This window comes from Lepidochelys kempii, chromosome 6 (genome assembly GCF_965140285.1).
Source record: "Lepidochelys kempii isolate rLepKem1 chromosome 6, rLepKem1.hap1, whole genome shotgun sequence".
Lineage (NCBI taxonomy): Eukaryota > Metazoa > Chordata > Testudines > Cheloniidae > Lepidochelys > Lepidochelys kempii.
The window spans coordinates 4,970,439-4,981,201 of NC_136385.1; the positions used below are offsets into that span (position 1 = coordinate 4,970,439).

The 10,763-nt window shown below is 59.4% G+C and overlaps 1 protein-coding gene across 4 annotated transcripts; it reads right to left on the reverse strand.

Moving 5' to 3' along the window:
* Positions 1 to 1,436: 1,436 nt before the first annotated feature.
* KAT8 (lysine acetyltransferase 8) lies at positions 1,437 to 10,750 on the reverse strand. Of its 4 annotated transcripts, none has more exons than XR_013635891.1 (12): positions 10,524 to 10,750; positions 8,521 to 8,595; positions 7,901 to 8,076; positions 7,663 to 7,716; positions 7,388 to 7,552; positions 7,055 to 7,144; positions 6,519 to 6,659; positions 6,018 to 6,111; positions 5,573 to 5,723; positions 5,087 to 5,241; positions 3,972 to 4,403; positions 2,830 to 2,916 (listed from the first exon to the last, which is right to left on the reverse strand). XR_013635891.1 is itself a non-coding variant. In XM_078853105.1 (11 exons), the coding sequence occupies exons 1-11, from the start codon at positions 10,732 to 10,734 to the stop codon at positions 2,652 to 2,654; spliced, it is 1,614 nt and encodes a 537-aa protein (XP_078709231.1). In that variant the 5' UTR covers positions 10,735 to 10,750; the 3' UTR covers positions 1,437 to 2,651. The 4 variants fall into 4 exon arrangements, 2 of the variants coding, with proteins under 2 accessions (XP_078709231.1, XP_073202694.1); XR_013635890.1 differs by having other exon boundaries at positions 5,087 to 5,278; XM_078853105.1 differs by lacking the exon at positions 3,972 to 4,403 and having other exon boundaries at positions 1,437 to 2,916; positions 5,087 to 5,278.
* Between the last annotated feature and the right edge of the window lie 13 nt (positions 10,751 to 10,763).

Below are 10,763 nucleotides of genomic sequence, written 5' to 3' on the forward strand. Positions count from 1 at the left end.
GGCTCTGTTGTTTTTTTAAAAAAAGGGTTTTGTGCTGTTCTAACCACTAAACCCTGCTCTCCTCCCAGAGCCGGGCCTAGAACCCTGGCATCCAAAGTGAACAGAATGCTGGGAATAATTAAGAAAGGGACAGATAATAGGACAGAAAATATCATGTTGCCTCTATATAAATCCATGGTAGGCCCACATCTTGAATACTGTGTGCAGATGTGGTCGCCCCATCTCAAAAAAGATATACTGGAATTGGAAAAGGTTCAGAAAAGGGCAACAAAAATGATGAGGGGTATGGAACAGCTTCCCTTTGAGGAGAGATTAATAAGACTGGGACTTTTCAGCTTGGAAAAGAGGCAGCTAAGGAGAGATATGATTGAGGTCTATAAAATCATGACTGGTGTAGAGAAAGTAGATGAGGAAGTGCTTGTTACTACTTCTCATAACACAAGAACTAGGGATCACCAAATGAAATGAATAGGCAGCCGGTTTAAAACAAATAAAAGGAAGTATTTCTTCACACAACTCACAGTCAACCTGTGGAACTCCTTGCCAGAGGATGTTGTGAAGGCCAAGACCATAACAGGGTTCCAAAAAGAATGAGATAAATTCATGGAGGATAGGTCCATCAATGGCTATTAGCCAGGATGGAGTCTCTAGCCTCTGTTTGCCAGAAGCTGGGAATGGGTGACAGGGGATGGATCACTTGATGATTCCCTGTTCTGTTCATTCCCCCGGGGCACCTGGCACTGGCCACTCTCAGAAGACAGGACACTGGGCTAGATGGACCTTTGGTCTGACCCAGTCTGGCTGCTCTTATGTTCTCCCAGAGCTGGGCCTAGAACCCATGAATCCAAGCTCCCAGCCCCGCTTCCCACCCAGAGCTGGGGCTGGAACCCAGGTGTCCAGACACCCAGAACTCAGTTATAGGAGCCCTGCCCCACAAAGCAAAGGATGGGCCAAATCTGGCTAAAGCTTGTTTGCTGGCCAAGAGGTTGGGTGTTGGGAACAGTTAATCCAGGGCTGGGCAGTGCTAATACACTCGGTGAATCCGGGTTGGACGCGCTCCAAGGAACCTGCTGGCAGGGTCAGGGAGAGGCGCCTCAGTGGGGAGGCACCTGCGCTGAGCAGGCTGGGTGTGGGGAGGTTTTAACTCTTAGGGGAGTGGCTGGGACAGAGATGGGGAGGCTGAATACAGCCCGGAATGAATTTCTGTTTGGCCTCCCTCACTGCCAGGATCCCTCCAAGCCTGTGCTTCCCACCTGCCTGGATCCCTAGCCCAGCCTGTGTGCCCCAGTGCTAGGATCCCTCCCTGATCCCCCTCAAAGCTTGTTCTCCCCACACTGTGCACCTGCCAGGATTCCCCACCCCGGGGCAATCCTGCTAAACTGTGCACCATACCCTGTGTGTGACCATTCCCAGGCAGACTTCCTGACAGACATGGGTTGTTCACACTTTTCCTTTTTATTTATGAAAAATACACTTCTTAAAACAGAAAAAAATACACCTGTAGGCAGCGAGTAAGAGGGCAGGGAAGCTGTGGGGACTGGCTTGGGGGCTGTCGGCGCCAACCGTTCCCCCACGCTCCAGCCCCCCGGCAGCAACGCTTACTTGCACCTCCAGCTGGTGGCGCCAGCCTCGGAATTGGAGGAGTGCGAGATTGGTGCTGAGGGAAGAGGCCCGAGACAGTATCCTCTGTGTATCCTTAGACTGGGGTGTCCCGGCCCTAGGAGAATCCCATACACATCTGCCCCATGCAGAGCTTGGCTTTGTGGGGGTGGGGGTTCAAGAACTGACTTGAGACCAGCCAAACTCAGCAGACATTCCTCCAGTCCCTTGTGGGGATCCCAGGATCTCTGGAATGGGAGATCAGGGAGGGATCCCAGCAGTGGAGGAGGGGGGACAAGAGAACTGGGACAGAGATGCCAGTAGCAGGAGGTGCACTGGATGGTGAAGGGAATCCTGGCCTAAGGAGTGCAGGCCAAAGGGGCAGGTCGGGGGGAAGAACCCCAGCAGCAGGGTGGCAGCTGGGGCGTGAAAGGTTCCGGAAGGGACCCAGCTGAGATCCTAGTGGGGAGATGCCCACATCAAGGAGGCCTAGCAGAAGGGGCATCATCATGGCCAGAGTGGGCTTTGCCTGCAGCAGCTGGGGCACATCGGTGGCATATGTGTGTGGGCTGGTAAGTCAGGGCTATGGCATTCTGCTCCCCCCCTCCCCGAGACCCCGGCTCAGGGCAGGAGGGGCACGGTGGCAGAGCTAAATGTACGTTAGAAGGGACTTTCACAGTGCCCCTGCCCTGTTCCAGCCTCCTGGTGCAGCTGTCCCAGTACCTTCCCCCAGTGCCGCTTCCCTATCTTGCAAGCCCAGGGGATCAACTGGACAGGGAATGTTTGCCCAGCAGAGAACACGCAGTGCCATCCTGCCATTAGCAACCCTGGGCATCTCTTCCCCCTCCCCTGCCAGCTGAGTACCTCCTCCTGCCCCAGACTCAACTGCTGGCTGCCCAGCAGCCGGCACCAGGGACAAATTAGCCAGTCCACCAAGGGGATATTGACCAGAGTGCAGCACGCAACTGACTAGCGGGGCAGCAGACACTGGCAGTGGTGCGAGGAACCCCCTTTACTAGTGCTGTTCGGGAGGGCAAAGCTCAGCCGTGGGCCTATTCTGCCATGCAACGCTCAAGGGAAATGAGATGCGACAGGACAGGACACCAGCCCTGCTCAATCGCCGCTGGCCTAATGAACAACGTCCAGCCCTTCCAGCTGGTTGTTTGCTCCGGTGCTCTGTGGTCAGGCGGGGTGCAGACCAGATCCTCATGTGACTGAGGGGTCATTTGGACTCCTGTGTCCCACCGTTCCTTCACTTCTTGGAGATCTTGGCCTGCTTGTGTTTGGGGGGTGCCCACTTGAGACAGATGGAATCCACTGAGGAGGGAAAAAGGGGAGGGGGTGAGTTTGCCAGAATCTATGAACATCCCCACCCTCCATTGCTTTCAGGCCAGAAGGGCCCGTCCGATCTCCACTCAAGCACCAGCCAGCAACTCTCAGCCTGTTACACACTCCTGTGTCAAACCCAGCAACTAAAGCACCCTCAAGAAAAGCCCCTAGTGTGGACTGGAAGCCATTAAGGAACAGACATTTCACCATTGCCCTGGGGAGTTTATGGAGGGGATGGCATGACACTGCCTGCATGTAGCCGATCCGCAACTGCTACCAGCAAATATCCCCAATGGCCAGTGACAGGACACTACATGGGGAGGTCTCTGAGTTACTACAGATAATTCTTTCTGCCTGGTGGGTCTCACTCACATGCTCAGGATCTAAGGGATCATCATATTTGGGGTCGGGAAGGAATTTCCCCCCAGGTCAGATTGGCAGAGACCTGGGGTTTTTCACCTTCCTCTGCAGCTTGGGGCACAGGTCACTTGCTGGTTTAAACTAGTGTCAATGGTGGATTCTCTGTCACTTGAAATCTTTAAATCCCGATTTGAAGACTTCCGTAACTCAACCAGAGGTTAGGGAGCTATTGGGCGAGGTCCTGTGGTCTGCGATTTGCAGGTCGGACTAGATCAGGATGGTCCATTCTCAGTGTAAGTTGGTTCCAAAAGTTCATATCTGCACTGTTAAAAACTGGTTCCTTATTTCAAATTGGAATGTGTCTGGTTTTAACTTGCAGCCCTTGGTTCTTGTTCTGCCTTTCTCCACTAGATTAACGAGCCTGTAAGCACCCGGCATTTTCTCCCCAGGGAGGTACTTTTACACCAGGATCAAATCACCACTCGGTCTTCTTTCGATAAGCTAAAGAGATCACGCTCCTTACGCCTCTCACTTTCTCCAGCCCTCCATTCTTTTTTGGCTCTTTAAAGGCTGCTACAGGGAAGTGGTGGACTCTCATTAAGGCTGCTGTATAAATGCACTTCAAGTAGAGGTTTATTCCAGTGATTTTATAAAGAACCCCAAAAAATACTCTCTATACAAACCCTCAGCCAGTTACCACAGGGAAGCAAACTGCACCCGTGGGAAAGCAGTCGGTGTTGGAACACAGTGGAAGCACGCACCCAGATCTGAGCTCTGGGGTGAGGCAGCTGGGTAACAGCAACACTGCAGGGGCATGGTTCACCCGGCACTGAAATGCAGCCATCTCTGGTGTGGCAGCTGTTTAACAGTCGCTCCACAACTCTTCAATGGCATTAGGGGATTCCAGGATAATCAGTGTCTCTTGTCCAGTTTCCAAGCAAAATTCATCCTCTTCTTCCTCCTTCAATCCCACTTTGTCATTTCAAGCCCAGAGGTAGCTGGGTGAGCTGTGCAGCGTTGCTGTTAGCCAGCAAGTCCCACCCCAGAGTGGTTGCACTTCAGTGAAGGGTGTGCGATCCCTGCATTTGCAGCCGGCGAAGAGCTTGGAGCTTTCCCTGGGAGAGAGGGAAGTGGAGAGCTGGCTTGCTGAGAGTGCAGTTTTCCCAGCCTCTGGTTACATAACCCGATGTGCCTGTCACCTGCCCTTGGGAAAACAACGTCCTGCTTCAAGAGAAGCCCGAAACCTGAACGCAGCCAAGGAATGTTCAGTGGGGTGTGTATACCCTGGCCTCTAACAGGGCTGCATTGTGTTTGGGCTTAAGGACTGGTTTGTGTGGAGATGAGTATGAACTTATGAGATTCTTTAGAATCATAGAATCTCAGTGTTGGAAGGAACCTTAGGAGGTCATCCAACCCCCTGCTCAAAGCAGGACCAATCCCCAATTTTTGCCCCAGATCCCTAAGTTGCCCCCTCAAGGATTGAACTCACAACCCTGGGTTTAATGCTGCTTTGCTGCTCTCTGGGCCACCGCACGCAGAGTAGAAACATGCCAGGGACCTCAACAGCCTTTCCAAAGGGGGCCATGTTCCCTCCAGGGGAAAAAGTCCTATGTCCCATTCCCCACCCCCAAGAGCCAGCCAGTCCCCCCGCCAAGCTTAGGGCCGCATCAGAGCTGGTGCCCCCTCCTGGGGGAAAGCTCCTTGTCCCACTCCCCAGCCAGTCGCCCACCCTCGGGTGGGATCAGAGCCAGCGCCCCCCAGAGGGGAGAGGCCCCATGTCCCACCCCCCACCCAGTACCTGTGATGGGGGGCTTCTTGTACTGGGCGCTCTTCAGATGCTCCTCCACCAGCCTGGGCGTGACGCAGATGACGTGTTGCCCCTTCCAATACTTCACCATGTTGAGGGACTGCAGCGTGCTGATGATGTCGTTCTGAGTGATGCTGGTCATCTGGCTGCACAAGAAAGGGGGGGCAGAGGCGTCGGCAGCAGCTGTGGTACCGGGGGGGGCTGAGTGCTAACAGGGAGGGCTGGTTCAAGGCTTGGATGGGAGAACACAACTGCGGGTGTGGGGCTCAGTCAGGGGTACGAGCCCCTTGCAGGCAGAGCGGGCCCCAGTGCAGCGCTAGGGGGCGCTGTACTGCGCTGCAGAGAGTGGGGCGGGGTTCAGCAGGGGGCGCTCTCCCCGCTCAGTCAGGGCTGGCCCCAATGCAGCACTAAAGGGCTCCACGGGGCGTGCTCTCCAATCCGAGTCCCTGGTGCGGTCTGCCCCGCTCCCTCGCTCACCTGAGGTCTTTGATGGACAGGGTCCCTCGGAAGTCCCTCAGGATCTCCAGCAGCACCCAGGACCAGTAGCTCCGGTAGCTCAGCTTGCCCAGGTCCGAGAGGGGCTTCTCTGGGGAGCCCACCGTGCTTTCCAGCTTAGACAGCTCGTAGCCTATGGGCATGGAGAAGGGGGTGGGGAGAGATCAGAGCCCCCAGCCTTGGCATGCAGGGACCCTACCCCATTCCCCTCCAGGAACTGTGTGAGTGCAATGAGGTTGGGGGGAGAGGGGCGTCTCAGGACAGAAATCATCCTCACCCTGTGCTGCTGGGATCTCCTATAGGGGGCAGCAGGGAGTTCACTTCCTGGCTGCCCAAGAGGGAAGCCAGTTACTCCCATTCGAGAACGTACCAACTCATTGCACACATGGCCGACAGCACAACAAAGGCAGACACCAGGGCTACTCACTGAAAGCGATGAGAAACTTGCCATAGCCCCGTCTTTGGTAGGGGGGCAAGGTGAGGATACAGGCCACGTTGTTCCCGTCTGGAGACTCCTTCTCCTGAGCACAAAGAATGCACAGACACAGGGTTACCGCAGAGCCACAACGGAGCTCCTAGGAGTGGGGGAGGACAGGGCAGCGTACCGAGGTGGAGAGGGGCTGGGCACAGACTGGCACAGGAGGGGGAAAACAGTTTTCCACATCTGGGCTCAGAGATGACTCAGATCTGTCCAAAATTGCTGCAGAATGGGGGAGGATTGGTGCAAACTGACAAAAGGTTGTTCCGATTCCCAATCCGCTTGACTCCCATCCCAGGACTGGGGATAGAACCCAGGAGTCCTGGCTCCCAGCCCCCCTGCTCTAACCCACTAGACCCCACTTCCCTCCCAGAGCTGGGGAAAGAAAACAGGAAGAACCCAGCTCCCATGCTCTATGCTGGCCTCTCAGCATGGGCTCCAGGCTGTTACCTTGGAGAAATAGCCGACGATGTGGGCGCCCTGCCTGTCGACCTCGGTGAGGATGTAGAAGACAAAGGGCTCAACATCAAAGTAGAGGGTCTTGTGGTCTAGGAAGAGCTTGGCCAGGAGACACAGGTTCTGGCAGTAAATCTGAGCACGGACGAGAAAAGCAATCATCAGACAGCACAGGACTTGCCCAGCTTGGGGCACCAAGGACAAACAGTGAGCCACAGGGAAGGAGTGGGAGCCCAGAACGGGGGAGCCCTGGGGAGCAGACCGCTGGGGATGATCCTGTCCTGGGTGGGATGGGTTCAGGTGGGCCCTGCCGGAGAGACTGCATCTCTGCTGGGGAACCGAATGTCAGGGGTGCTCCTGCCCCGGGTGGGGACAGGCTAGACAGGCCCAGATGGGGAGTTCTGATCTATAGCCCTGCAGCCTTTGTTTGGACAGAGACGTACTGGGCTCCTCGGAGAAGGACAAAGGTCCCGTGGCGGCAGGGAATTCCCCAGTGGCCACACATGGGATGGCCAGCAGCACTGCCTCACCTTGTGATCTTTGCCATCCACTTCATAGACAGAGATGTTGTTCTTCCTGTAGATCTCCTTCCCCGGGGGCTGCCTCCACTGGCACTGGCCCTGAGACGGAGAAACTCTCAGACGCTGGCCAAGCCAACACAGTGCTGCCGGTGCCCCTCAATCCCCACACACAGCCCCCTGCTATGCCAGCCCTGGGTTAGTTCCCCCACCCAAACCCTGCCCCCACTCTCCCCAGCCCTCGGCTGCCCCTCTCCCCGAACAGATACACCATTGCCCCTCAACTCCAGCCCACAGCCCTGGGCTCCCCCCCTCCGACAATACTGCGACTTGGTCCTTACTTACTAGGTGGTACCTGTAGCTCTTCTCGAACTTCATGTATTTCAGGCAGTACTCGCAGATCCACAGTTTGGGCTGCTTCCCATAATCCTCCGGGAAGGGTGAGAAATACCAGGCGTCGATCTCATAGTGGCCGATGTGGATCTTATCTACGTATTTCACCTTGGTGATCTGGGATTGGGGAGAGGGAGGGAGGACACTCCAGGTTAGTGATCAGAGCAAGGAGCCAGGGTCCTGTCCATTTAGATGCCAGGCCATGCCATTGCCCCAGGGGCACTCACCGCCTCATGCTCCTTCTCCAGGGCAGCTGTGGTAGGATCCATCTCTGCATACGTCTGTGGGAAAACAGCAGAATATCAGGTAACTTCTATGCTGTAGCACAGACTTTAGTTGAATCCTCACTGAATCTTCCACCCCTAGCACTGCACAGGGTCCAGGACTGACTGCAAGAGGAGAGCACCCCTTACTGAGCCCCCACAACCCCAATCCCTGCCACACAGCACCCCCTGATGTACTTACCTTCTGAACATGGTTGATCTCGTCATGTTTGCGCTTCTGGTTGCGGGTGATCTTACGCTCGGGTTGCTCTGACAGCTCGTTCATGTACTGGTCTGTGTTTTTCTGCACCGCATCTTTGACTGTCTTGGTGAGGGCCAGCCGGTTCTTATCTACCCACTCATCCAGACGCCGGTTGACTGTGGTTAGGGTTGGGCAAGGGGACAGGATGGAACCTTGAACAAGTCTATCCAGCCTCACGGTGCAGAGTGACTTTTTCACCACGTCCCCAAACACTCAACAGCTGGTCACTGGAACCAAGCAGTCCTGACCCCCAGGTGTTTTAGCCTTCTGGAAACCACACCCCTCCCAAAGCCAAGCAGCGTAGACATACCCTTAGATCTCAGATGCTACAGAAGAAAATCCTGCAACGGGGAGTTCTGCAGGCTAATTCTCCATCAATTTGGGGGGTATGGGTGAGAGACTCATTTTAAAGGTGAAAATGAGGCAGTTACTGAACATAAACTACGGTGGGAAAGGAATTAACACCGCCACAATCCTAGGCACTACCATAGTGCGCCTAATAAATAGCCACCTACATTAAGCCCTCCCCCCAGGAACAGAAAACTCAGGGCTGCACTCACATCCGACATAGTGCACGTAGTATTCCTCCCGAGCCTCCTGCTCGTTGAGTCGTGACTGGATGACCTCGGCTGAGTCTGCAAGGCAATCACCAGGTTAGCGCCAGCCTAGGTGCTTGTGGAGAGCAGGAACCGGTTAGGCGCAATGATGTATGTCCTTGAAAATGATAACCCCGTTCCGCTGAAGGGTAACCAAGCACTCTACTCAGGGCATGCCCCCCTGGCGGGGGGAAGAGCATTCTTAGTGCGGAACAAGAGCGTCCACCCATGGAGCTAGTAGGGAATAATTGCTGCGCTTTAAATTTACACTCTGGCTTATTTTGCAATAGCTTCCCCATGAAATCTCTGTGCAGGCATGTCCTAAATCTCACGACTCCTTGAAACAGGGGACGCTTAATATCCGTCTATACTGGTGTAGTGAAACAGGGGTGGGCCTGGGACATATTGCGAGGGGAAGGCCTTATGCCAGGTCCTGTGGGCACATGGCTGGGTACAGGGGCAGGGTTTGGGGGGGGGAATCGCGGTGGGGAATCGCGAGGGGCGGGGGGGACTGTGAGGGGCAGGGTTTGGGGGGGGGAATCGCGAGGGGCGGGGTCGGGGGGGGCGAGGGGGGGAATCGCGGTGGGGAATCGCGAGCGGGGGTCGGGGGGGACTGTGAGGGGCAGGGTTTGGGGGGGGACGGGACTGCGAGGGGCGGGGTCGGGGGGGGCCAGGGGGGGAATCGCGGTGGGGAATCGCGAGCGGGGGGTCAGGGGGGACTGTGAGGGGCAGGGTTTGGGAAGGGGGACTGCGAGGGACGGGGTCTGGGGGGGGTCTGGAGGGACGGGGTCTGGGGGGGTCGCGCCGCGGGGGGGGGGGGGGAGAATCGCGAGCGGGGGGTCGGGGGGCCGCGGGGGTCGGGGTCGGGGGGGATTGCGAGGGGCAGGGTTTGGGGGGGGACGACTGCGAGGGGCGGGGTCGGGGGGGGATTGCGAGGGGCAGGGTTTGGGGGGGGGACTGCGAGGGGCGGGGTCGGGGGGGTCGCGCCGCGGGGGGGGGGGACTGCGAGGGGCGGGGTCGGGGGGGGGTCGCGCCGCGGGGGGGGGAATCGCGAGGGGCGGGGTCGGGGGGGATTGCGAGGGGCAGGGTTTGGGGGGGGGACTGCGAGGGGCGGGGTCGGGGGGGTCGCGCCGCGGGGGGGGGGACTGCGAGGGGCGGGGTCGGGGGGGGTCGCGCCGCGGGGGGGGGAATCGCGAGGGGCGGGGTCGGGGGGGATTGCGAGGGGCAGGGTTTGGGGGGGGGGACTGCGAGGGGCGGGGTCGGGGGGGTCGCGCCGCGGGGGGGGGGGAATCGCGAGGGGCGGGGTCGGGGGGGACTGCGAGGGGCAGGGTTTGGGGGGGGGACTGCGAGGGGCGGGGTCGGGGGGGTCGCGCCGCGGGGGGGGGGGGACTGCGAGGGGCGGGGTCGGGGGGGGGTCGCGCCGCGGGGGGGGGAATCGCGAGGGGCGGGGTCGGGGGGGATTGCGAGGGGCAGGGTTTGGGGGGGGGGACTGCGAGGGGCGGGGTCGGGGGGGTCGCGCCGCGGGGGGGGGGAATCGCGAGGGGCGGGGTCGGGGGGGATTGCGAGGGGCAGGGTTTGGGGGGGGGGACTGCGAGGGGCGGGGTCGGGGGGGTCGCGCCGCGGGGGGGGGGAATCGCGAGGGGCGGGGTCGGGGGGGACTGCGAGGGGCAGGGTTTGGGGGGGGGACTGCGAGGGGCGGGGTCGGGGGGGTCGCGCCGCGGGGGGGGGGGACTGCGAGGGGCGGGGTCGGGGGGGGGGTCGCGCCGCGGGGGGGGGAATCGCGAGGGGCGGGGTCGGGGGGGATTGCGAGGGGCAGGGTTTGGGGGGGGGGGACTGCGAGGGGCGGGGTCGGGGGGGTCGCGCCGCGGGGGGGGGGGACTGCGAGGGGCGGGGTCGGGGGGGTCGCGCCGCGCGGGGGGGGAATCGCGAGCGGGGGGTCGGGGGGGGCCGCGGGGCGGGTCTCTCACGCCAGGTCCCGTCCGCCCGCCGGCACAGGTAGGTCTCCCCGATCTCCACGGTGACCTCGGCCTCGCGGAGCGGCCCCGGGCTCGGGGGCCGGGGCCGGGGCCGGGCCGCTCCGCGCCCGTCGGCCTCCCGCTCCTCCTCGCCGCCCGCCCCGCGCAGCGGGTCCAGCCCGGGGGGGCTCCCGCCACCTGCCCCGCCCTGCTCCGCCGCCATGACAGGCCGGAACTGCGTCACCGGAAGTG